The following is a 26,837-nucleotide window of genomic DNA, read 5'->3' on the forward strand; positions in this document are numbered from 1 at the left end:
GTACTAAAATAAAAATGGTTGCTGACTGAAATTAGCCTTGGTGTTCCTTCAGTGTAGCCAGCTTTCTGTAAGGTGAAATAATCCTGGGGAGCCAATCTACAATTCTCCCAGTTAATATGAAGTATAAATCTAGGTCTAATCCCAGAACTTCTAATTGTGCTAGTGCTTAGAATGACATGCCTCATGTCTTGAGGCTTATGCTGCTTTCTGCTATGGCAAGGACAAGTTCTCAGTTTAAAACCAGTAAATGTCCCAGTGAATCTGGCATGTCCCTCTGAATAGTAGGGACTCTGTAGTGGGATGGAGTCTGCCCTTATTTTTTTTTATTTCTTTCTGGGCTATGGTTGGGCATCATTCAGGAGAAGAGCAGCCAAAACTTGATTGGGAATCATAGAATCTTGAATTTCTTTATCTTGATGCAAGCAAATGGTAGCGTATGGCATGACAAGATGCTAAGAGGGGAACTTGTTTCCCTTACTGTGTCACTGAATGTGGTTTGAGCGTTCATAGTGACTATGTATGTTCAGCTTAAGGTGGCTTGAATGACTTTGTCCTGGACTGGAAGGAGCAGATGTGTAGCAGTGGAGCAAGTTCCTTATCCACAAGGAAAAGGTTTTCCTTCCACTCATACTTAGTTGTATTTTTAATTATTTTTTTTTTTAAATGAAAGTTACTTCTGGAAACTTGCACAGCCACAACATCTTGCTGATTTGTGAAATCAAAGCCCCAGTGCATGGCACCAACATGACCAGTAAGGGCTGCACATGCTTTCTAGTGAAAGCAGAGAATGTCGTGCTCAGCACTTGGTAACACCATCTTCCCTCTGAGCTGCTGCTGATTTCTTTCCTCAGTTCAGTTTCAGCTACTGGTGTGCAGGCATTTTGACATGCCAGTAGTGTCAGTGGCTGAATCACTTGAAATTATACTGGTACACTGCAGCTTGTTACTGCTTCTAACTGTAGTTGGACAGAAGTAAGAATAACAAGGATTTTTGTAGTACCCATATAAAGCATGTGATAATCTTTGTCACTTTTCCCATCTTTTCACATAAACTTACTAATACTTATGGCATATCTCAGGCGTGATGCTGAAATACTTTTAATATACTTTAAAGACTAAGGTTCCTGAAGGCCCAGAGTAATGTTGGGAAGTAAATTAATGTCAGGTTCCTCAGGGACTGAGTTATCACATAAAGTTATGATGAGCCCAGAATTTAAGAGCTTGTCTTAAGATACTAACCTAGGTAGGTTTTGGGCTGGATTTTTTTGGGTGTGGTTTTTTGTGCCTTTTTTTTTTTTTTTTTGGTGGGATTTCTCCCCCTCTCAAGCTTGATTTACTAACAGGAAATTGCTAAAACTTTATACTTTTAATACTATACCTGTAAAACTTTATACTTTAAAACTATACCTGTTGCTATTACTCATTGCCCTTCCTTTATGTTCCAGGGTTCCCTGGAAATAACACAGAGTTTGGAAGATGATCCTCTACTGGATGCACCACTTATTTCATCTCATACATTGCATTCTCAACTGAGGCCGAGATTTCATGCTATCCCAGCAGTTCTGCTTGCCAATTTTCTGTTGCTAATACATGTAAGTCTTAAGCATGATTTCCTTATGAAAACTTGATGTCACTATTCTGAATTCTTACCATTCATACAGAGTTCTCCTGAGATTTGCATACATTGTTCTTCCAAACCACTGAAGCCCTATTTGCAATGAATTTTGTTAGTGTATGTGTTTATATGCTACATGCTGTGTTCTTATTCTGATTGTTTGTCAACACTTAACATGCTATGATGCATCTTGTTAGGAAGAAAAGACTTTTAAGTAGCATGCTGTTGGAAATCTAGTTGCAGTATTACTGCTGTAGAAGTGCTTATACTAGTTATAGAGGGCTAAGAATTTTGGTGCCACGCCTCCTTGAGGCTGAGCTTGATTCAGAGGGAAGGCGTAAGGTGTTTCTTATGGTAACTAAACAAGTAATGTTGGACTTATTACAGGGGTTTTGCAGAGTAGTGAATGGAGAGAGAAAGGAATCTAAATGTTACTTCCTGATCTTAGTTCTGGGGATTAAGGGTAAAAAGCACAGGTAAAGTAGAAATCTTGTACCTCACAGTAGGAAGGCCTTCTTGAAGCTGATGGACAGAAGTAGAGATTCCTGCTTAGTGTATTTATCCTTGGTAAACTGAGAAGGCTTATTGCTGGCTTTGTGTGTGGAAACCAAGCTTGAAAGAAGGTTGAAGAGATCTGATGATAGGATCTAACTGAAATGGTACTTGCATGCCAGTTACGGATGTGGTTTATTGGTGGACTTGGCAGTGTTAGATAAACAGTTTGATTCTTATCTTAAGGGTATTTTCCAACCTAAATGATTCTGTAATGCTGCTTACCCTGAGGATAGTATAAAGCCATAGTGCACAAGACATGTATATATGTATTGCTGTTTCAGAGGTTCATTTGCTCTCAAGCAAAAAAAGCCATGCCCAGTCCTCTGCAAGACATACTCTGCCAGAGCTTTAAAAGCACTTAGCAACCTCTAAGGTCTCTTTGACCAGCTGCACAAAACTGTTCAAACAATATGCCCTAGCCTTCTAATTTTTGAAGTTAATGTTTTATGGGCATCTCAGAGTATCGTAGTATTACTATCTGTCAAGTAGGCCTAGGAAAGACTTCTGCTGTTCTGCTGAATAAACTTCTAAAATTCCCAGTGGAAACTCCGTATCCAGTCTTACTGCCTTACCATTCCTCTAGGAGGTGCCATTAGGATGGCACTTGGTCTGTATTAGGAAGGTAGGTTCTGGTATGGTAGTAGCACATTTTTCCACCTAGCCTCAGGTCCTTACTATCTACTACCATAATGGATGTAGCCAAATGTCAGTCACCCAGATCCTAGGAAACTGCTGTTTTGTCTGTTCTCACCACTTCCTCTCTCCTCCAAATGGAGAGAAGTGAGGGAAGGTGAAGAGAGAAAATTGCTGAGGCCTCTGTCAACATATACTTCTCCAGGTAAAGTCTTATTGCAGTCATTGAACATGCTGCAGTGGCCAGCCAGTTGGTCCTTGGAGCAAAATGGAGAAGTAACGTTTTTCTGTTGGTGAAATATAACATTATAATTGCCACATAAAATAGTACCACTTCTTGATGGAAAGATGGATGGGGGAAAAATAAGCTTATAGAAATTCTTACCTGGCTCCTTCTGTGAACATCCACAAGCCTTGTGGGATGTGGAGAGACCAGGTTAGCTTCTGATTGACAGTCTACCAAAGGGATGAGTATCCTGGAAGTTAAACCATCATTGTATTATGTGGTACAGTTGTAATTAATCTCTAAAGTAATTTATATATAAACTTGGAGCATTTCTTCTCCACCCTACTGTACCAAGAAATGGGGTTAGTTGGCAATGTAGCTGCTTTGGTGCAGCTGCCTGGTTACATACAATTCTGAAATATGTATAGGATATGCTGGAGTGTGATAGGGTGGGGTTTTTGAGTGGCTTTTCTTTCGCCAAGCCTTGCTTTTCTGCAGGCTTCTAGCTCCTATCAGGAGAGTCTGGAGAGCAGTGTGAAGTGTATGGGTTAGAAAATTCCTTTATATTAACCCTGCCTTTCCTTAATCCTCTCTGTATGCACATACACAAAACTGAATTTAAATGCTACTTTTTATCAAAATACCTTTATATATATATATATATTGAAATCCTTTATACTGGAGTGAAACACATGCTGTTGGACTTTTCCAAAATATAAGCAAAACCTTCTTTTAACAAATGCCACTCTTAATCCCAGCTACCTGTTTCCTCTGTACACATACACTGATGTAGCAGATCAGCAGAGCTACAATGCTAGGCCATTCCTGCTTGCATTGACTTAATATAGCCATTTTCTGTCTTTAAATAGATTCCAGACACATGGAGGGAGTAGAACCAGATGTGTTAACTGTTCTAAAATGGCAAACCAAATAGTAAATGGACTAAAAATGTGGGTTAGCTGGATTATTTTTAGCTTTGTAAGAAAAGGAGGTGGTAAAATAATAGATTAAATAAATGCTTTGATGAGAAACCACCCTTTTATTTGACTTAATGTAGAAATTTAACCAGTCTCAATTTGGGATTTAATTTGTATTTGAAGTAATGGTCTTATCGATAATATAGAACACTTTTTTTTATTCCCTTCATGCCTTCTGTGTCTGTCCCCTCTAGTGCTTCCCTTGGGTATTGCTGATTGTACGAGTTATTCCCCCTTCTTTCCTCCCTTCCCAGTTGCACAACTCTGTTCACAACCACAGCAAGCTAAGGGCAGTTTGTATGAGAGTCATTAAGGGTTCTGAAAGGTTAATTTATGTGAATAAAGTTCCTTGAGAAGTAAAAAAAAATATGAAAAATAAGTTCCAGAGGGTGATGGGCTCTTTGTTTCTGTACTTAATTCTATGGATGCATAAGAGAGCAAATGAAAATTGGATGCTTTCCTCCCTCTTCAGACTTAATGTGTTGGCACTTTTTTTTTAAGCTAAGTGTATTGGAAGTATTAGACTTTTGCAGACTGGCAAATTGATTTTGCTGTATTTAGAAGTTCTTGATTTACTTCTGTTTTAGTAAGAGTCATTTTTGTTCTCAGTTCCGTTTTTAAAATATTCCAGTTCTGTAGAATGAAGCAGGATGAGAAAGTATCATTGTTATTTACTGAAATGAAAACGTACTTTGTATGATGAAGTTCTATAAAGACTAAACAAGCCCTGTGTTTATACATATATCCCAGATAATATGCATCCAGGACTCTGTCTTCCAGTTGGCCAAAAAATTGCTGATGCTGAAAATTTGGAGCAAAGTTTAGAAGACAGAATAAATTATGGCATAATGACACTAGTCTGAAGGGATAAGTGTACATACACTATTTGACTATAGTCCTTCTAACATGTTCTGAGGAAAACTGGGGAGTGGGGGGAGGTAGTAAATACGCTAGAGATTGCCAACTGGCAAAGATAACTACCCAGTATTAATAATTAACTTTTAATTGCTATAATGTTTCACTTTTTTCTAATGTCAGAATGTAGTTGAGTATCTTCAATGGGTACATTTAAGTGTTGACATTCACTTATGTCAAATTAAAGAAACCTAGACTAAACCAAGAAGATGAGGCTGACTTACAAAGCAGTAACAAGTGTAACTGAGTCTAAAAAGATGTGGGTTTTTTTTTTTTTGTTTGTTTGGTTTTGTTTGTTTTTTTTTTTTTTGTGGAAGTGTTCCCCTCAAAGTGAAACAACATAGAAAAGGGGATCTAGAAATATAAGCTCACTATGAATGGGAGACTTGAGGAGCAGTGAAATTGCTTTAGAGGAAATCCTGGGAAGAGTGGTAATTCTCAGCTCTTTTCTGCTGGAAACTGGTTACCTTCCTGGAAGGCAATCTTACTACTTGGCAATTTCAGTCACCAGTATGCTCCCAGAATGACTTGTAGTGGTTGTAGTAATTGTCTAATGCTTTGTATATTATTTCAACTCTAATAAAATTAATTTAGTAGTGTACAATGAATAAATTACATAAGCCTGTCTTTATGTATATATTATATATATATATGTATATATAGTCAAATGTTGACTTTCAGTGGTTTTTCTCTCTTCCAGGTTGCTTTTGTTGTTCTAGCATTTTTAGCAGCCATGTTTTGTTCTTACCCCAATCCAAATCAGGATAAATGCCCTGGGAACTATACTTACCCACTTAAAGTGCAGACTGTCATCATCATTGCAAAAGTAATTCTGTGGACTCTGCATGTTTTTTTTGAACGATACATCCAGCACCATCACAGTGAAGTCAGAAGCAGAGGTTACTTCTCAATATACCGATCAACAAGATGCCTAAAAAGGCTTCCACTGTTGATACACTCCACAGGTAAAGTGAATTTGTTTCCCTGTTGTTTGGTTGTTCTTTTTTATTCTAAGCTTTAAACTATGATACAATAAAAGACTGAACAGTTTGTTTATAAATCCTCATAGGCAGGTTTTTAAAAGCTCATAATATATAATATGCATTTATATAGGGTGTTTGAATCAGATGGACATCTTGACTAGCCTTTCTGGCCTGCCAGATGCATGCTGTAAAGAGCTTTTCTCGTGGAAAAATGAAGTTGAGTAAAACATCTCATTATTTGAATCTAGTCAGAAGCCAAACAGGTCTGTGTTTTGGCTGCCAGTGATCTCAATTTGTGTACTCATCTACCTAGCTGGATATGTGGCAAGACTGCTAGTCCTTCCAGGAAGTGTGCTACTCTCTTCAAGCTCATCTGTTCATGTAGAAACAGATTCATTGCTTGTTGCTCAACAGCTGTCTGAAATCAGTAAAATAAGGAATTTGCTGATCTTCAGTGGGGCTATGTGTCATATTCAGCTTTACTTCTGATTGCCTTTTTTTTTTTTTTCCAACTTTCTATGGAGAGAGGATGGTGTATAAGAGTGTTATAGCACTGTATATTGTAAGTTGCATCACTTGCCAGTGAAGCCAAAATAAGTGGTGGTACAAGTAAGTGGTTGTAGCTTTTTCTAACAAACTACCTCAGCAAATATAACTTGAAGGGATTTTTTTTTTTCACATATAAATAGCAGTGGAAAAGGGAACAGTTTTTTGGCTTTTACAGCATTTTTTGCGTCTTACAATCCCACCTCTCTCCTGTGGATTTTCTGAATAACTGGAGTAGAAATGTTCTCACCAGAATTGGTAAGTTACCTAGTCCTGCTTTATATAAACCTTAGCTTGCTTTCTGCCCAGGCAGTAAGAGCTAGTCAAATGTGCAAAACTTCAGGTTCTGGCCACTAGATAGAGCTCTGAAAGTAAAGATGTGTTTGGAGTGCAGTAACAAAGTCAGGCTACAGCTGGCGCTTAAGCATGTTTCAAAAAAGTAAAAGGGCTACTTCTGTCTAATGCCATTTAGTCCGGAATAACTTAGCCTTGTCTGCAGTCTTGGATGGAGCCCACTTCTCCCCTACCAGACAAATTCTGGGCATTTGTCAACAGTTTAGGTGCAATCAGTTGTGTGCTGTAGACTTTTGATGTAGATCATCTGTAGTTCAGAAGGTGCTTGGCTCCATTATGGCAGAATTCCTGCCATGCTAATTGCAGCTAATAACACTTCCATCCTGGCAGTTCAGTTAGGTAATGCAGCATGAAACAGACCTGTGCAGTTCCCTAGCTACATCAGTGGTCTTAATACACTTGGTGCTTTATCCAGACACTTGTATTAACAGAAAGAAGAGAACCTGTCACACTTGGTATCAAGAGAGGAGATTGTGTAAAGAATTAAAAACGTTTTAGGTCTGTAACTCAACGCTTTGTGTTCCTTGACCGATTGTTCTCATTTCAGTTAAACTTTCAGTAAGTATTAAAATAATAGCTAGGCAACTAGAAACCTATGTAAGTATCTCCCTGTGAAATGAAAGTGTTTGCGTTTTCGCTCTGCTACCCTCACTTAAATACACTTGAGCCTCCCCCACCTGAAGGAGAACACACTCATTCTGAACTGACTGATCTAATCTATTAGGAATTGAAAGAAACAAGTTTCCAAGCAGTTTTGGGAATGGGTAGCAGCAAGGTTAGAAACTCTTTAAGCCCATATATGTTTATTAGGTATTTTGAGTGCATTTTTTCCACTCTTGTTTTTTAAGTCAGGAAAACCTATAGGAAAACTTGTAATTCTCTACCACTACAAACAAATTCTGAAACAAAACCTCATTTTGCTGCCAGCAGTTGTAAGCTTGCATCACCTATATTAGGAAACTGGCCAAAGAGGCAGGTATGATATGAAATGAAAAGCATTACTGAAATGTTGCAGGCTAATGCAGACACTGAGAATGAGAGAGCACTAAGTTACTTTCAACAGCTAATGACACTGTTACAACTGTAAAATATTATTTGTTTTCTAGGTAATACAGCCCTGCTTTTGATTCTGTCAATGCAGCATTCCTTTCCTGACCACAGTAAAGTGTACCTGTATCTTATCCTGGGAGTCCTGGGCCTGGAACTGATTAGCTCACTGACATGCTTAGTGATTTACACAGGTGAGAGAGGCAATTTTTGCCTTCTTAAATGAGACTTACTGTAGCTGCTACTCCACTGTTCTGTGTGCCCTCACAGTGGCTCACTTGGGATACCCCAAGGCATTTAACTGCAACTACAAATGCAGAATGATTCTGCGATTGTAGAAGGAAAAGTAAGGTAAATCCAAAACAAATGGGAAGGTTGTCAGTCTTGATTTGATTTCCAAGTGCTGCTAAGTAAAGGTTCCATGTTACCTCGAAGCTGTTGATTCAGTGAAGTGGCTATAAAAGTATAATTTTTGCAAAAGCCTTCTGTAAACAGGCTTGTCTGTTTAGCAGTATGTTCTCAAATGCATGCAGCACAAGCTCTGATACATTAAGAGGTATGTGGTTTAATCAGAACTGCTTCTTGGATTTACATGTGGTAGTTGCATTGTTGATAAAGTGATTGTGCTTTACTCTCCAGACTTTTCTTCCTTCTCTGATCCCACTCAATTCCTCATTGTCACTAAAATGGAAGATTCCCTCTACTGAATGTTTAAGAAAAAATAAAAATTAAAAATTGTAGCTTTTGGAATCTGTGCTAATACTGAAATAAGATACTGCTTCATGCAACTGGGGTATTGCTTTGTACTTTCACTGTTGGCTTGTAAGGTTATCTGTTCTTATATTTGGTGTGAACTTGCCAAGAGTTGATAAACCTCTTTCCATTAAGCTATTGAACTGTCTGAAGTTGATTAATAAATGTTTGAACCAGATAGCTTCCTCTGATCCTATCTTAATGCAAGCCATAAACCCAAATAATTTTCAATTCAAATGAAAATACCTAGGTTGGGAAAGAATAGCTAAGCACTGAAAAGGTACAACACACTAAACAATTCAATATTTTTGGTTACCTGAAGAAAACTAGAGATGTTTACTGTGAAGTCCATATCTATTTAAATTATATGCAGTTTCTGCTCTTGAGTTAGTTTATAATGCTGCTTCCTGATTTACAGGCACAAACAGGGAGATGAGGCCTTAGCTAAGTGGCCTTGGTAGCAGTGGTTTCCCTGAGGTAAGCTAGGGAGAGCAAAACTAATGGGCAAAACTTACAGCTTGCTCCTGACTTTTAACCAAGTAGGAGGATAGAGAGTGGAAATGCCTCCTTCAGGACTGCATGAAGCTTAAGAAGTAAAAGCCATTTCTGTGATGATCAATATTTGTCTTAATCTGATTTTTGTGATTTCATAATTGGTAATCTAGGATGCAGTTTTCTTTTGGAGAAGGAAACTTTACTATTTTCTTAGTAATCTAATGATGCACAAAGAAATACTGATGAGTAGCTTGATCATCTAGGAAAAAAAAAAATCTATTAACTCCCCTGCAACAGTAATTGAAATCAAAATGCAACAAGAATTAAGGTCTGGGCTCCAAACTACATCTTCCTCTTACAACTGTGCAGAGGTCTGAATGCTGTAGGCTTGTCAGGCTTTCTTCTGAATGGACCAGCATGGCTCAAGTAGACTGTCCTCTAGAGGAATAAAGGCAATGATGAGGGGGCACAAGCATGGCAGTCCTAGAGAACTATTCCAAGAATGCTGGAGATCATCTCTTCTTTGCATAAGCATACTTACTTTCCTGGGAAACTCAGGAAATAAGAGATAAACTACAGAATTTTAATAGAACCTCAGGAATTCCAGTGAAATGCTATTTTTATTTTTTTTTCTTCACCCCTGAGGGTTGTTGGGGCTCAAAGAGCTACACTGTGTACCTGTTATGCTGGCAGGAAAGGATAGGTTAAGGTTTGAGCCTTGAATTCCTTAAGAGATCTTTTAACTATCTTTCTGGTTACTTGTCATCAAAAGGGTCTTGTTTCCTAGCTTGTACTGTGCCAGTTCCTGTGACCATCAGATTCATTAACCAGCTTATATTAGGAAGTGGTGCAATGTAATGCTTTGTTTTCCAGCTTGAGGATTGAAGGACCTAATGAGTCCTGGAGTTAATGGGAAGAAGGGGTAGAGCTGCATTAATAGGAAGGAGTAAGGCAGTTCCTTTTGAAAACAGCTGCCTTATTCCTCATCAGCCTCAAAACAACAGTGTGAAGCTTCATTCTCTAAATTCTGTTGTGCAAAACTAGGGTGAACTCTTGCCCTCAATATGAAGCCTTCCAGTCATGCTAGGCTGCCTTTTCCAGTAGGTAGTGTAATTTGTTTTCCATCCATTGCTTACCATGCTGAGGTAAGCTCATAGACTGCTTTTGTGTGTCTTCTGTGTGCAGTGGTAGCTGTCTTAGTTTTTAAATTTTTTAAGCATCAAGCTAAAGCAATATTGAAGAAAACAAATTTATTTGGCCAGTTTTGAAAATAGCTGGAGAATTTGTAGTTGTGACACAGATGCTCTTTTCTCTGAGCTGAGTATGTGGCTGGATGGAAAAGGATGAAGCTCCTTTAGTAGGATAGCTTTCAGGGCAATCCTCTGCCCAGTGTTGGTGTGTCCCTATCCAAGGCAAGCACTTGGATACCACTGTTAAGATAGTATCAGCTAATGTTGCTGAACAACAGTGGGCAGAGTAAGGTCACTTTACACTAGGAATTCTTTGTGTTAGTATGTTACTTCTCAGTTTTCTAGGGAAGGTAGCACCAATAGACTTATTTTTTCCCACAGTGGAATTATTAGTTAACTAACAGAATGAGGTGTAAATTCTTACCTGTAGAAGGTTGATGTATCTTGTGAATTGTATGCTGCCTGATGTCCTGTGAAGTACTACTGCCTTTTAAAAAAATATTTCCATTCAGCAGTGTGTGTATATATAGCTGTAGGATGCAGAGGCAGGGATTCAGAAATATACAGGGAGTTGCTGTGATTGACTTAACAGGCTTGACATATATAAATTGTTCAAGTGAGGTAAATGTGCATGGAATGAAGTATGATACAGACAGCTCTAAATGTCAGCTTACTATTCTAAGTTTGTTATTGATAGGACAGAGAGTCAAGCTTTAAAAGGTTTACTAAATATATGTATTTAATGACTTTCTTGCATACTTCTAATATCACTTGAATAAAAGACTAACATTCCCATAAACAACTCATGTTGGGAATTCCACATCCATTCCTCCATGGCTTTATTTGTAGAGGAATACTATCATAGAAATAACTAACCTTTGAGCCTAACTTGTAGTTAACCTCTGGAGGGTCTTAGCATTGTTTTAGCAGGGTGGCCTGTAGTAAACCCCATCATATTATTGACTTGTGAGGACAGTCTTACTCTGCTGCAGGAGTGTGGGTTTCTCATGGAGCTGGACTGTAATGTTTTTAGTGGCATTAGATATATTTCTTCACAAGCAGCCTGACCTGCGGAGTCCTGAAATATGTACTTCAGATCTCTCAGTACATTCCCTGAATCAGGATCTTATGTTGGATGCTTTAAAATGTTTTCAGCTTCCTTCCAGAAATAATGCAAAGGGTATCTACAGCTTCTCTCACCCCCACCCATTCACATTCCACATCTATTTAAATTGAGTCTTAAGGTTCACAGTGTAAAGCTGAACTGAGCCACTCTGGCTTTCTGTAACAAGTCTGCCCTAGTTTTAGCACAGGCAGACAAGCTGTGCTTCATTGGAGGCAATCTGGTTAAAATGGTATTTATCAAAGAGTTTAACTTAAATTCTGACCTAGATATTAGTATCTGTGTCAGGTTGCTTAATTTATGGCCTGAATTTGGAGACTCAAATCTCAGTACCCTCTTAAAGGCAACTGAGTTTTCACTCTCTCTTAGGCAATAGGTTAAATTTTGCAGTACACTCAAGCTTCCCCATTCATGTCTTCGCTGTGGTCATTTAAACACCAGAACTAAGGAGAAGGAGAAAAAAAAAAGTACAAACCCAAAAAAACCCCAACTAAACAACACCCCAGCCCTCCAAGGAAAAAAAAAAAACCAAACCCACTCCTAACTTGTATTTAAAGCCATTCCAGAAATGAGCAGCTAGAGATTCTGCTTTTTTCTTTCCTTCCTCCCCCCTCCCTTGATTCCCTTGTCTTTCCATCTCCTAAGGCAATCTTATAACAATCTCCTTTAGATTTTTTTTGTATTTAAAATTTTGGAGCCTGGTGGTAAAGCTTTTCTTGTTTGTGGTTTTGGGGTGGTTGGTTTGGTTTATTTTTTTGGTTGCTTTCCAACTAATTTATGAAACTTTGTTGCAGTGAAGATAAGCAACTTCAATCGTGCCAAGCCAAGACCTGACATAATTGAAGAAGAAAAGATGTACACCTACCCTAGTCACATTACCTCAGAAATTGGTTTCAGGTAAGATTTTCTATGTTAATCTTGTGCTGTGTTCAGCTGTAGCATATAGGTAATGCTGGCTACTGTAATTGCATTACTTTCTGTAGTCTTGTATAATCTTAAATATAGCAACCAAAGAAGAGGTGGGACTAATAGTTCTGGAGTAAACTATACACTTAGGACTGCTCTTTTATGTGCATACATGAGAAGCAGCACAACCCTGTACTTTCTACATAGTTAGTAATTGTAATTTATGATACAGGAATCTTCTAACATGATGACAGAAGTTACTCTACCATTGCATAAATCTTTAATAGAAATAATTGCGCTTAATCTGGTTAGCTGACTTTATATGGGAGTTTGAGGAAAGTTACTGGTGTCCTGTACCGTTACTTAAAGTATGCCTACAGAAGCCTGGCTTCTTCAACCAGTTCTTTCAGGGAAGGAAATATATTATGGGCAGTTGGTACATGAAGAAAGCTTTGCAGCTTTGTTCTGTGTCAGCAGTTGGACATCAGATTCTAGCAAGGAATTTAGAATATATTTACAGTTTGGGAAGGAACTTTTAAGGTGGGTAAGGTAGGAAGAGGTAAGGAAATCCAGAGAGACAAACTATCCAACAGGAAGCTCTCAAGCACTGACTGATTGCTTGTTGGGCCTTTGTACCTTCTCACTGCTTGGACATCTTCCAGTTACTGACATGAGTCTAATGTGACTTAAAAAAAAAACAAAACAAACCATCAAAAATGAATATGGATTTCCATATAGGAATTTACTTAGGAATTTTCTAATCCAGCATGACTTGCTTTTTGCTGCCTTGATAAAAAGTGGAAGTGCAGCAATGACTTATACTCGGCACTTCCCTTGGTGTGACAAATGCAACGCACACATGCTTTTATGGAACTCGGAAGTAGATGTCCAGGATACAGGAAGGATTTACAGTTGTCTTGATTTTTTAGATACAATGTCTGACTTCCATCTTGATATAAGCACCATGGTGAATGCATGGTGGATCTCATTCCTTTCTCATTCAGCTTCTCCCCTGAGAAATCCGTGAATGCCCAGGGAATGAGTTTGCAACAATGACCAACTGAGGAAAAGACTGATTATTTTTGATTAAAGAGTGCAAACTTCCTGTAAGAACTGATTGTAAAACAGTTACTTTAATTCAGCTCTATAGAACTCTGCCTCTCCATCCCTTGAGAGTTAAGGTCTATTGAAAAGTGAATCCTGTCAGCCCTTCAGTTGACCCTGGTTATAGAATGTTTGTGGGTTTTTTTAATATTATGACCTCTACAACCTGTGCTGCTGACCAGGACCTCTTCTGGTGCTTTAAGCTGATAGTGCAGATTACTGGTTACTGTTGCAAGGTTTTTTTGTCTAGAAAACACGTTTTCTTCAATTTTTCCAGTTTAACTGGAAGGAGGTTTTTAATTGGACCTAAGCTTTTTTCCACTCCAGCTGTCCTCCTCAGCATTTTCTAAGAACTGATGCTGTTAGAGTATTGTGAAAGATATCACTGTATGTAGTGGTATATCATGTATGCTGCTGCAGGTTAGTCAAGAAAGCTATCATGCACGGCTTATGATCTCTGCTGAATAAAAATACTGTGCCTGCTTAAAATCAACTTCTTAATGTTAGCATAAAAGGTGCCATGGGTTTCTTTGTTAGTATAAAAGGTGCCATGGGTTTCTTTGTTGGTATAGTTCTAGCATGTCTTGCTCAATAACTTTAAGTTTGTTAAATAGTAAGAACCCTCATACTAGTTAATCTTTTCTGTAGCTGTATACCTGGAAATACATAACCTTACTGTGTATCTATGGCATGAAGTTTAACCAAACATTTTCTGCCTTCTCATGCAAAATGGAAGTTAAACGTAAAGATGTAGGTTTCCCTCCTCCCTCAAAAGTTGGTTGAGATCAACAAAAGTAAAACTGAAGAAACTAACTTCTTTAAGTATTAATTAGCTGCTACTTCATATATTGGAAAGTTGCTGTTATTGAAATCCGTATTAATTTTTATTTCAAGGGAAAATTCAAGTTTAGAAGAGATAGTTGAAAAGCAAGGAGACGTAATAGAATACCTTCGGCGACACAATGCACTGCTCAGCAAGAGACTATTGGCGCTAACATCTCAGCAAATTAAAACTTAACAGAATTTGCTGCTGGAACTCTAGAGGGAACACAAGGTAATGTAATATCCAGACAGATTTGTACAGATGACTGCTTCAATCATGTTTCACATTTTGAACTAGAAATGGAAAGATGAGCTCTGCATAAACTATAGACCTGTTACAACTGGACACTCTGGCTCTCCTCAAATCATCAGTGCTGAGAAAAAGTTCTGGAGCTTCATGGCATTTTTAATTCCTAACAGGTTAAAGTTGGACCTGGAGTAAGGGTTTAATGTTGTTCAATTGTTGCTATTATTTTGTACTGCTGTAACCTTTAAGCTTCAAACTACCAAGTATTTTTATATTTCTAGAATACAGATTTGTTATCTAGAAAAATCTGATGTTGCAAAAGACGTCTTTTCAGTTTCTAGTGCTGAAGCTGAGGCTAGATGTGTTCTGTGACAGTCTCATTATTTCTGGTGTTAGAGGTGGTGCACTTCGGTAATCCTATACAAGGTAGATTCTTTCTAGATCAGTCTCCTTTTCTCTCTTTGTCAAGGAGAGGAATGAAACTGTTGCTTGTGCTAGTGGGGAAATTTGGCATCCGATTTAGGAATTAAAAAATAGAGGTAGGTGTCCTAGAATAGCAGATTTCACAAGTGTATGGTACAAAATAATGCCAAGATAAGCAATATGAGCAGTTGTTCAGAATTCTGACTTGAAAAACCTGTGAGGGGCTTCAGGGATGATGACTTTCCCATTACTAGGAGTCTGTGTTCAGCTAATGATCAACAAGATTCCTGCCAACTGAACTAACTTAATACAAAAATACTTGAGTAAGATGTTTTGATGTAACTAACTTGTGTTGAGTGTATTTAAAGATCTTGTTAAAGATGCATCAGGTGCACATCTTTGCTCGCTCTTTTGACTCTTCAAAAAAACATTTTATCAGCATCTTGATTTAAAATCTAAATGTATATGGGGAGGTGAAAAGCAGCAGAAGACAGAGGGCTTTCGGAAGTTGAAGAAACAAGAATTTTTGGTTCTATTCATGAGCTTACTGTGAATGCAGGTGAAAGAACAGTTCTGTTCTGGGTATTACTTTCGTCTACCAGTGTAGACCAAGAACTATTTTAGAAGCCAATGCCTCTGGGGGGACATGGTAATTGCCAGTCAAAACTGAGAAGGCAGCTTTTATGAGTGGTCTTGTGCTTGAATGTGAGGAAAAACAAAAGGAAATGAATCCATCCTACTGTGTCCTAGAGCACAACTTTAGAAATAACCAAATGTTTAATTAGCAACAAACGTGGGGATTGTCTCATTTAAAGGAATACAATAAATATTGGAGGGTTTGCTGCTATCCAACACTAGACTGTTCTCCTTAACTGTTTTTTTTCTAGAAAATGCAGCCAAGATTTTATAGTGTATCTGTAAGGAATAAAAATGTGTTTTGTTTTTAGAACTCAAGTTTTGATGTCATTGTATGTATCAATTTGTATGATTTCTATGAAAAGCAGTGAAATGTGACTGTGAAGCTCACGCACAATAAATGCAACTGAGGAAGAGTGTGAATCCTGTCATTTCTAGGCTCATGTACAGCTGATGAAGGCATCCAAACTGTGCATATTTTGCTATGCTGAATTTCTAGCAGCACAATTTTGGTGCTTAAACTAGCCAAAATCTGTTATGACAAGGCTAGCTGAGCGCTTGTTCTGAAGCTTTAGGTTTAGTTTTTTTTCTTTTTCCTGGATATTGTTTCAGGCTTTCTCTGCTACTTTTCTTTTTCTCAGAGAAATTCCTTTTTTTTCATAGAGTAATAGGCTTCATAGTGTAGCAGAACAACTTTGATATATTTTGAGGGCATTGCTCATACTGTGCTCCTCTCCTTCATGACTGCTTAAGGAGAAATTTGGATTAACCAGCAGTACTGCTTTCTATGGAACATGCCTGCTGAAAAGTGCAGGTTGCTGTTATGTGAACATGTTGCCCTTTATAGTTCATAGCTCTTAAGTACACAAATTATCAACAACTTGCAACAACCAACCCCCATTTTTATATCAGTTATTACACTGCCACTGTGTCTTGTTTTGTTAGTGTCTAAGCTTAAAAAAAAAAAAAAAGGGTGGTTTCACATCTGTTCAGGGCACAGATCACATCAGCTCACTCTGAACACTTACTACCAGCTGGCTATGGTAGGGCTAGGAAGAGTTGAGTGGGGGCTACCGGAGCATGGCAAAGACAGTGCACACTGGGAAGTGTGTGTCAGCTCTCAGGCCCTTGCTGGCATCTTTGCACCAGATAGTGCAAAACCAGCCCCTGCTGCACTCTGGGGGCAGGTAACCACCAGCAGCTCCCTGCCTGCACACAAGGTGCATGGTCATGCTACTTGCTGTGTGTGATGTCAAGGCAAAGCAGTGTGGTGTGGCATGCTGGGTGTTGTAGACTTGCTCAGCGGTGGACACCTACCTCTTCCTGCCAGTGTGGCCTGGCCTGTGGCTGAGCTTATCAGTCTACAGTGGGTGGTGGTGGCAAAGCTGATAAGGGAGACTCAAAGTGCATGTTGGTGCTCAAAATGCAACATTTAAGGGACAAGTATCATGTTCTGATTAAATGAAAGGCATGTTCTGTAAGCAAGAGAAAGCTCAGTTGCAGCCTTGCTGCATCGGATGTACCACAGCTCTGAAACTGGATGCAGAGTCCTAATCTTTCAGGTTATGTTGCATCTTGCTTACTGGAAACTTCTCTGCTGGTACAAGCTTAGGTGCCGAGTGTAGCAGTGGCCAGTGCTGTCTGACCAGCTCCAAAGCAGCCCATGGCCCATCATGAGTGTTGCACATGGGGTGACCGTCCCTGCAGCATCAGTACCTGATCACTGATTGAATCTTACTGCCTGAGGTAAAATCCAGTGTGCTGCATGCTCAGAAGGCAGTAAAGTATTAGGTTCAAATTTTGGGTGGGAGAAGGGGTGGGCGAGGGAAGTATCACCTTGTGAACTCTGTGTTCCACTGCAAATCAGCGTTTTCCTACCTACCAGTGCAGCCTCTCAGGCATGGCACACCTGCATGTATGAGAATATAAGTGAAATTAAACACCTGAAGAATTTGGTGATGCTCTTTATGTAACTATAGCTGCTGAAATGTCATAAATATTTGCAGGTCTGCGGTCTTAAGTTGGTTGCAATCCACTAGACCATACCATGGTAGGAAACATAATGAAGAAGGAATGTTCCCCAATATATGTTGCAACTGTATCTTAAAATATAAAAATATATTCCTTTGAGGTTTTTTTTATTTTTATTCAGTTTGTACCCTCCAACAGCTTTTAATTCCTGTAGGAAAAACATTGTAGATGTTTTTCAGGTTAGAGAAAAGGAGTATTTCACACCACCTAAGAAACAAAAGACTCGGGGTTGCCACCTAAATGTTCACATTAGGGGTTTTTTAATGATTTCTAGATGAAATGCTAAAACAAAAGAAAAAAAATGTTATAATCTTTTGTGAATGCTCATGATGTGTAAGGAGGGGGGGAAGTCAGTATCTGCGGGCTTTTATTCTGAATAACTCATAGGGGAAATTCTATATCAGCACTTTAGTGTTTCACCTCGAAATCATTCGTTGTAAAAGACTTTAACAGGATTCTGCAACAATATGCAGTTAAGCAGGCTTGCCCCACTGAAGGTCATTCTTAATCTAAAAAGGAAAGTTGTATCAAGGACTAAAGGTACTTGGCAGACAACATTCTAACCTTGAGTTAACTCCAGATGCATGAAAAAGCATCCTCGGCTGTTGGAATGAGTTGGGCTTTTAGGTGTTATTGCTAACTGAAGATACAGGTTGTGCTGTTGGAGTGTTTCCCAGTTTGCACAAATATTCTGCAGCTGACCACCAGCAAGAAAGATAAAGGTCATCAACTGTAATAAGAGATCAATATGCTAATTGTACTCTGATTGTAGTCAAGCATTTGAAACTTATGTACCACACTAATGCTTCTTCTGAGTGATGTTGGTATCCATCTTATGTAACCCTTGGCAAAACTTGGCTTTGTGTGTATGGACACCAAGATATTTATAGCATACATATGTGGCGTAAGGGAAATATTTCCAGTCTTTATTCTTCTATAATTTCCTTTTTTTTCTATACTGGAAAGGGAAGAGGTGAATTGTTTATTATCCTTTGGGAACGCACTAATCTGCTGTTTCTCACCACAGCCTTACATTTGCTTCTCTTTCCTGTTGACCTGCTGTTACATAATTTTGTATTTCACTCTAAACCAGCTAATATAATTTAAAAAAGACTTATGAAACTGACTTTGAAATAAATTTACACACACACACACGCTTAAAAACTGTAAGACAGTGTACTTCTAATTTTCAGAAACTGACATTTTGCCTTTTGGAGTTTGAGGTCTGAATCTGCTGGCATCGAGTCTTGATTGTTTTGACTGCACCCATGTAAACATCAATTCTGATTTTCAATATACAGCAATTTGTATTTGTACAAACATTCTTTTAAGTGTACACTCCTGTGCACACGAAGAGTTCAGTCAGTTCAGCTGTTGTGGCAGTGTGTCCATGTTCTTCATGTTTATGTAAGTAATCATACTGTTACCATGGAAAATTGCTTTTACCAGAAGAAGTAAATGAAAAGGGCTAGTTTGGTAACAAAGTCAAAAGCAAATCCAGCTCAGCTGAAAACAAGGTTCTTTTAACTTCGCAGGAGCAGGACTTCAATACCAGTGTTGTGGTGAGCTGTAGTGGCAACTTAGCACTTAAATTTATTTACAGTGTCCAACAAACAAACTACTGCATATTTTAGCTTCTGCTACCCTTCAGACTACTATAAAGTTTTGTTTTTTCTCCTGGAATTTGTACAGACATCCAGATTTCAAGATTTAACATAGAGATAATTCAAAATCTTGCTTATTCAAGGCATGAACACAAAATATAGTCTGGGTTCTGCTGTAATACTGTGGGCTCATGATGCTGTGTTATAGCATGCTGTGATTACACCAACCAATAGTTTTAAACCAAGTTCTTTGTATATAGTTTTCACCAGAATTTCTTATCTTTAATAAGATAAAAAAGTCAGGAAAAAGTTTCCATGAAAACTACTGTTTATTGGTGTCAGAAATTGAGTAAGAAAAATGCTTGCACACCAATTCCATGTGAATCTACAGGGAAACTAGACAAGTCCCACATTTTTCTCTTGCTGCATTGACTTTGACAGCCAAAGAATATAAATCTTGAAAAGTACAAAAAGTTTATTTAAAGTAGGATGTTATTTCAAGTGCATACCATCTTTTTACAAAATATACAACCAACCAGCTCATTGATAAACTTATCTATCAAAAATCACTATCAGTGCCTTTTTCAAAGATTTTATGATATCAGCACATCTAGACAGAACAGACATTTAAAGTAATTTTGTAGACTGACAGTGGGCTTCCTAGGGCTCTTTGGTACTTGTTTTGGTTTTACATCTGTAAAGGAATGTGCATATATAGCTCTTCACTAAGATAAATTATGCTTTTCATATGATTTTATCAAAGTTAACTGAACTATGGTTATATAAAATATCCAGTGCCACACTAAATCCATATACCCATTTATAACTTAAAATAGTTACTCTTTACCTTTCTTGCTTTCTCATACTCTTTACCTGTATGTCTAAACAGAGATAGTGATGGATACATATGAAAAGCCAAGTTAAGTAATAAAAAAAATAAAAATAAAATTAGCGATAGTTGCCTCTGATTTTGGAAAACTTGCTTTATTGTTTGTTTTTGTGGGGTTCTTTTTTTGTTTGTTTGTTTGTTTTGTTTGTTTTTTGGTTTTGTTTCCTCAAAATTCCGAAGGTTTATCTGCAGGACTGTTGGTATAGATAAGTTTGACCATCTTTTCATGATTTTCTAGAACTCCAGAATAAGGTGTGATGTTTGGGGATTTTGTGTGTGGGTTTTGGGGTTTTTTTTCTCTCTCTATACAGAGACATTTGAAACTGCTGTTAAGCTCTTCCAGTGTGAATCTGATTCAGGTTTCAAGTTCTTAGGGATGAGGGGTTAGATATGGGCACTGGTCAGAAAGTTTCAGCTGTCTGCTTTTCTTGATTACTGTTCTTATTAGAAACCATGTTGCAAGACAAAAATATGATACTGGATTTAAACCATGGCACTGCTGATCTTCACTCATCTTTATACAACTTATAAAAAATGTGGACATTGCAACACTAGTGTTATGACTTAAAAATCTGGGTATGACTTATTTCAGATTGGGTTTAGTTCTGCTAATGAAAGGGCTAGTGTGTTTTCCTTTATATGCACGTTTGGAATTTCTGGTGATATAAAAACATGCAAAATGTATATTTTTGAAAACAAACCATAAAATAAAAGCTCACTGTAATTTTGACCTCCAGGACTGAAAAGAACAGCCTGTTTTCTGTTTGAAGTTCCCATTCATTGTAGTACTGTGTTCCAGATATCCCATTCATTTAAATTACAGAAATAGAGTACTACGCAACACTGGGGTTCACCAAACAAAGGTTTCTTTTCAATGGTCTATTTTTATGCTCTATTTATAATACTGTAATAGGTATTTTAGGAAAACTACTATTAAGCAAATAGTTCTATAGTTCTGAATTTTCAAGTATGCTTCAGCTGTCTGGTTTGGCAGCCCGGTTTAAGAAAACAAATGATAGGCTTTGCAGTAACAGCTCATTAGACAGGAAGATGGGCTTGACCTTAAGGCCTGAGTTCAGGGATACAAGTTATCAAAGTTTTGCATGACCCTTGGCTCATCTCTTATCTTCATGTGCTTCAATTCTCTATCTATAGAACGAGGGATAATACTTTCTTCGCTTTCTTACACTGTAAACTCCTACTGTGCTTACTATACATGAAGCCAGTAGGACCAGTACTGTAGTGATGGCTTTGGTACTGGTACAGTAATACATTCTACATTATTGTTAAGGCAATTCCATAAAGATGTAATGTTAGCTGTAAAAATATAGCTGTATATATTATTAATATATAAAAGTATAAACAAAAAAATGGACTTTCGCAGTTCTGTACTGGAGTCTGATGTTTCACCTTAAATGCTGCTCTATACACAGCCTGAATAAAGTAGTCAACAGCACATCCAGTTTCAGTCTGAACAGTACAGACCATTAAGAGTCCCTTTGTACAGATCCTTAAGGCCACTGAAAATCCACCTCAGGTACCTGATGTTTAATTTGGTCTTCAACTTTCAGTAGTCCTTATGAGAGCCACGGAATTTATATGGAATGTTTCAGCCAGGTAAGTTTCATGTACATCTTCCCATCACCACCCTCCATTTCTACCCCCCCCCACACTTCCTAAGGTGTGGGCCAGGGCCTTCCAGGTCTTGCAGAATGTGACAGATAGGACTGATGAAGACAGGACTGCAGTGGCTCTCTCAGGCCAGCTGTTGTTGATCTGGACTGCTGACTAACTTCATCAGTTTAACTGTTGCTCCTTTAAAACACTGAAAGCCCATTATGCAATTGCTGGGGAAAAAATAAAAGGAAAGAAGTAGCCATCAGTAAGAGAACTAGTAGTCTAATGTCTCATGCAAAATAGAAAATACTACTTGTGAAATACAGATGAAATTTGGGTAATTTTATTATTTGGGAATTTCAGCTGAAAAGGTTAAGAGAAAAGAAAAAAAAAAGCCAAAAGCAAGAAGGCTTCTAATGTAAGATTGTCTTCCATTTCTTTTTTTGACCCATGTTTTGCATATGTAACTGATGAAAAATCAAGTTGGGTCCTCTCATTATTTCAGATGTTGTGAGAAAAAGAGCTATGCTTATCCCAGTTTCCAACCACCTGTTGAAATTCAGGCTTAAGGGCCCATCCTGTTTGCATCTGCAAATAGCTTTATCCATATGTACAACTCCATTGAGATCAATAAGATTACTCGTGTGAGTCAAGTTACCCAGGCATGTAAATATTTGCTGAATTAGGACTAAAACTGGAAGGGAATGTAAACGTAGGTGGTAAATCTTACTTAAGATAAAAAGAGCTGAGCACCCACAATGATGACTGGAGTTAAGAGAGTTAGTTCAGGTGCCTGTCACCCCTCACTCCCGAGTCAAGCTTTATGAGTTTCTAAACAGCTTTATAAAGCAGAATTATCTTTAACTACATGTCTACAACATGGATTATGAACTAGTAAGTACACTGTTTTGCCTTGCCATTGACTTTCCTTACAAGAATTTGGCTCCCTGTGAAAAAGGAGATAACACTGAAAATATCTTTTGTCTTGATACATGATGGGAAAAATAATGCAAGTATAAGTGCACACGTACTGTGCAGCTACTGCAGTCACAGGCCAAATGCATTATATGCAGTTGCAAAGCACACTAGAGAAAATGCAGGTGATTTCTTCAGCCAGTTTCCACATTACAGATGCTGAACTGGAGGAATGGGGGTTAAATTTACTTTTCTTAGGAACTGAAGGAAGCCGTTCAGAATCAGTTCAAGAAGTCTCTGGGCTTAAATTCCACCATCCCTGTCATTCAGTCTCTGCATGCTGAATAAATTGATCTGATTGCTTATCTTTTTAGATTTATGCTTAAACTAATGAGGGAATCTCATTTAATCTGTCTCTTTCCAAATTGACTGCAGTGAGGAGACATGGCATTCAACAGTAAAGCATCCTTGTCATGTCCCTCTTTCTACTTGCAGTTCCATTCTGCCACTCACTATGCAGCCCATCTGAGATTAAATTTAAGATATGGTAATCTTTTTTCAGCCTCACAAACCTGCCAGTTTACCATCCCGTATGCATATTCCAGGTGTTTAACAGGCCAGCACTATGGGGTGGAATGGTACCTCTTTGAATGGCTGTTTTGGGAGTGGTATGGGCTCTTTTCACCAAGGCAGTTTATGCATTGACAAGATTCTTGGTATACGGTTGTTAAAAGCTTGACTTTAGTCTCCTTTTCACTATTAACTGCTTCATAAATCAAAACATCTGGGTCCACAGAGAGCAGGTTCTGCCATTGTGTATTTACGATGCTGTCGTGCCTGGGGCTGCAACATTATTTTAATACATCATGAGTTTAGAAGATGCAAAACTACCAACTGCATGTTTTATTCATTCTCAAATTGCAAGAGCGCCTAGGTTTCCTTTTGATGCCTTCTCTATTTGCATATGCTACCTGCGTTCTTCTGCAGCCACTTAGTATTTGAATGTATATGCCCTCATCAGCTATAAAGCATTAATGTTTTGCACTTGTATAGCCTTTCATCTAAGGAGCTCAAAGTCTTGCTGACAATGAAGAAGAATTACAGCCCCCTTTGAAGTGGGTAAATGCTACTACCTTCATGTTACTGACGGGCAGAGTGAGGTAACTTCACCCTGTATTCAGCACAAGAGCCTGAGCATCTTCTCTAGCTACTGCTTTGTGCAGCTCATCACCAGCTTTGTGCTCATCACCAGCTTTGCTGGCTATCTTAAGCACTTGTAGGGCAGTGATTCCTCTTATTTAGCAGATCCGGCTGGTTTGTACCAGAAAGGGAAGGCGTTAGCGAGGTGAGAGGTGGCCAGGGAGGGGAATAATGGAGCTCTGAGGGGAGCGACAACCCCGCGCTCCACCGTGCGCCTGTCCGAAGCCCTGTGCTCAAAGCAGACGGAGGCCGGATGAAATCATGGCCCTGGCTCGGCTTGTTTCGCCAAGTGCTTCTTAAACCGTTCCGAAGCGCAGGTGTGACTTAGGACACATGCTCGTTGCTGGGAGAGGGACGCCTCGCAGGACGCGAGGCCCCGACACGCGTGTGTTACCTGGGCCAGGCTCCAGCAGGGCTCAGGGGAAGGGCACCCTGGAGTGGAGAGGCACGCAGCGCCGGTGGGAGCAGCCGTGCCGGTGGAGCTTCCTGCGCAGGGCCAGGTTGGCTGCGAAGACAGGCAGGGAGGGGAGGAAGGAAAGCAGAGCGTGAGGAGGGGGTCGCCAGCAACCTGCCCCGGTGGTCGCGGTGCGGGGGGGGTCAGCGGCCTTACCCCTGTAGGACCAGTGCCCATCCCGCTCCGCTGGTTCCGACAGTGTTTCGCGGCAGCAGGTTTGCAACAGTTGCCTGCCTTCAGTCCCAGTTTATCCCAGCCCACCCCAAAGTTTCCAGACTCCCCACGTACTCAGATACATTTCTCCACTCCTCACTGTGAGTAGAGTGATGCCGGGCACAGACCGAGGCAGCAATAAACGCGTGGCAGCGGAAGCCAGGCGGATACAAACTCTTCCCGAAGGGCAGGAACCGCGTGTTGGATGCGGTTAGAGACACGCCGGTGGTGCCCACGGCAGGCATGAACACTACTATGCCCTCCTCCCCCCAGCCCATGCGAGTCCGCTGGTGCCCCTTACCTGTCCTCTGTCCGTCGGCAGGCAGGAGGCTCGCCAGGAGGAAAAACACGACACACAGGAGCAGCCGGAGTCTCATGCCTGCGGAGACGCGCTCGGAGGCTCTGTGTGTGTATATATGTGTACAGGCGGAGAAGCGTGAGCGGCAAAGGGGCAGCCCTTTCCTCGGTTGACCACACAGGCTGTGGCGGGCTAGGAACCGCGCGGCAGCGGCGCTTCCAGCGACGTTAACGGTCGGGCAAGAGCAAGGCTTCTGAGCCGCACCGCGGCTAGTGCCTCCTTCTCTGCCCTTCTTCCTTTCCTCTCTTTTCTTTGTCACTCCCCCTTATTTTCCATAAGCAAACAGCGCAGGAATGAACAGTCCGTGTAAACAGTAGCTGCTGTCAATGCACTGGGGGCACGGAGCCTCCTGAACAATGCACTGACTCCGCTTTAAATTCCACCCAAGCAAGGAGAATAAAACGCAAAACAATATGTAAAACAAGCCCCGATGTTCCCTCCCCCATTTGCAACTGTTTAAACTCTGCATTGCCCATATTGGTCCCACATGCAGAAAGCAACGGCAGCGGCAGGAAGTCCCCCTGCGCCCCCCCTCAGTGTGTCCCCCGGCGGGGACTGGCAGGCCCCCAAGCTCGGCACTCCCCGCAGCCCCCAGGCTCTCTCTCTTCTCTAAACTAGCTGCGAAGCGGTGGCTATTCAAAGTGAAACTGGTAGCGTTTAAGGCTAATGGGTGCCTTTGTACCGTCAAGCATTTTTGAAGGATCAGAATATTCTGGAATTAATTTGCGAGCTTGTTTTCTTTCTCCTTTTCTCTTTACGAAGTCAGGTGAAATACAAGTATTACGCGATCTGTCACGGCAGTGCCATTCCGGGGATAGCAGTTTTGGAGAGAACATTACGCTTTCATAACTCATCTGTACATTGCGTTATATTAGTATCAGCTCACGGCGAGAGCTGGCTTAAACAAACCGCGCTGAAAACAGCTGGCGGGGTAACAGTGCAGATGTGCAAGACTGAAGAGGAGACAGACAAGCCCCGCGGAATGTGTTAGCAGCAGGGATCGGTTTGAAATCCAGTGAGCTACCGGCATCAGCTAAACATCGACTGGCCCCTTTCTTATTTTCAACCTGCTGATTTCTTGGGATGGAATAGCACCTTGTGGTTTGGAAAGTGAAAAATTGTCCCTTTCTGGAAAAAAAAAAAAAAGGTGTTTTAAAATACTCAGGAAAGAGGTCATTTCTATATAGATTAAATACTACTATTATTAATAGAAAAATGTTATCAACAGTCTTATAAAGTTTGTTGCCAAATTTCTTAAAAAGTAGAATATATGTGATTTTTTAAATTCAATAGCCTTTGTATTTTTTTTTTTTTTTTTTGCCCTGTTGTGGGTTTTCCCATTTTCTTTAAAATCCTATTTAAGTCAATAGTCACGCTAGTCCCTCCTCATAGTTATATGTCATTGCTGGGTTACTTGGTTAGTCTAGGTAAAGTATGCCTGTATGAACTGAGACAACAGGCATCTTGAATGCATGGTGTGGAAATCGTTATTAAATGTTACTTTAAAATGATGTCAAGACTGCTGAGGAAGATGTCTCAGGCAAAACAGTAACAAAGGATTTATTCCACTGGTTGGTCACATTGGTCTGTCATAGAAAGCACACGCTTCCCAGCTCTCATCTTTACAGCATGGTGGTCATTGTGTTTTCCCTGTGTGATGTCTGGCCTTTGGTCTAGACTTTAGTTTAATATTGATGCTGCTGAAATCAGGGTCCCAAGGTTCAGTGACAGAATTATCCCAAATAGGGTATCATCTCAAATAGAAAAGTGATGAAGAGAAATGGTGTGCCCAGGTCCCATAGCGAGTTTGTGACAGAATCAGGGTTATGTTCTCAATATCCTAAATCTTGCTCCAGTTCCACTGGGACACCTTCAGGGATGTGTTTGTTGTTGATCATGGATGAGAATGTGCTAGTGACCTTGTTAATATAGCCCTGAAAATGATGTTGACTACCTGTCAGCAGTGAGCTATATTGAATTCAGACTTTAAGGTGAACCATAGTATA

The 26,837-nt window shown here is 39.6% G+C and overlaps 2 protein-coding genes across 2 annotated transcripts; one reads left to right on the forward strand and one right to left on the reverse strand.

Annotated features, from left to right (window-relative positions):
• The first annotated feature begins 1,436 nt into the window (after positions 1-1,436).
• TMEM192 (transmembrane protein 192) lies at positions 1,437-15,964 on the forward strand. The gene is made up of 5 exons (XM_061373163.1): positions 1,437-1,592; positions 5,622-5,886; positions 7,911-8,045; positions 12,207-12,309; positions 14,317-15,964. The coding sequence occupies exons 1-5, from the start codon at positions 1,437-1,439 to the stop codon at positions 14,438-14,440; spliced, it is 783 nt and encodes a 260-aa protein (XP_061229147.1). The 3' UTR covers positions 14,441-15,964.
• Positions 15,965-20,224: 4,260 nt separating this feature from the next.
• On the reverse strand, positions 20,225-25,084 carry APELA (apelin receptor early endogenous ligand). The gene is made up of 3 exons (XM_061373139.1): positions 24,775-25,084; positions 24,201-24,311; positions 20,225-21,921 (listed from the first exon to the last, which is right to left on the reverse strand). Exons 1-2 carry the CDS (start codon positions 24,848-24,850, stop codon positions 24,223-24,225), a joined length of 165 nt encoding a protein of 54 aa, XP_061229123.1. The 5' UTR covers positions 24,851-25,084; the 3' UTR covers positions 20,225-21,921; positions 24,201-24,222.
• Between the last annotated feature and the right edge of the window lie 1,753 nt (positions 25,085-26,837).

Source organism: Neopsephotus bourkii, unplaced genomic scaffold (assembly GCF_033783945.1).
Source record: "Neopsephotus bourkii isolate Nb327-2 ecotype Australia unplaced genomic scaffold, CSIRO-AGI_Nbou_v1 NB_168, whole genome shotgun sequence".
NCBI classification, from domain to species: Eukaryota; Metazoa; Chordata; class Aves; order Psittaciformes; family Psittacidae; genus Neopsephotus; species Neopsephotus bourkii.

What these genes read in the sequence shown, in the direction of transcription:
- APELA (XM_061373139.1), bottom strand. Translation starts at nt 24,850, where the DNA reads ATGAGACTCCGGCTGCTCCTGTGTGTCGTGTTTTTCCTCCTGGCGAGC. An exon ending in TGCCGACGGACAGAGGACAG is followed by an intron (nt 24,312 to 24,774) that starts GTAAGGGGCACC and finishes CTGTCTTCGCAG; the next exon opens with CCAACCTGGCCCTGCGCAGG.
- TMEM192 (XM_061373163.1), top strand. Translation starts at nt 1,437, where the DNA reads ATGTTCCAGGGTTCCCTGGAAATAACACAGAGTTTGGAAGATGATCCT. An exon ending in ATTTTCTGTTGCTAATACAT is followed by an intron (nt 1,593 to 5,621) that starts GTAAGTCTTAAG and finishes TCTCTCTTCCAG; the next exon opens with GTTGCTTTTGTTGTTCTAGC. An exon ending in ATGCTTAGTGATTTACACAG is followed by an intron (nt 8,046 to 12,206) that starts GTGAGAGAGGCA and finishes ACTTTGTTGCAG; the next exon opens with TGAAGATAAGCAACTTCAAT.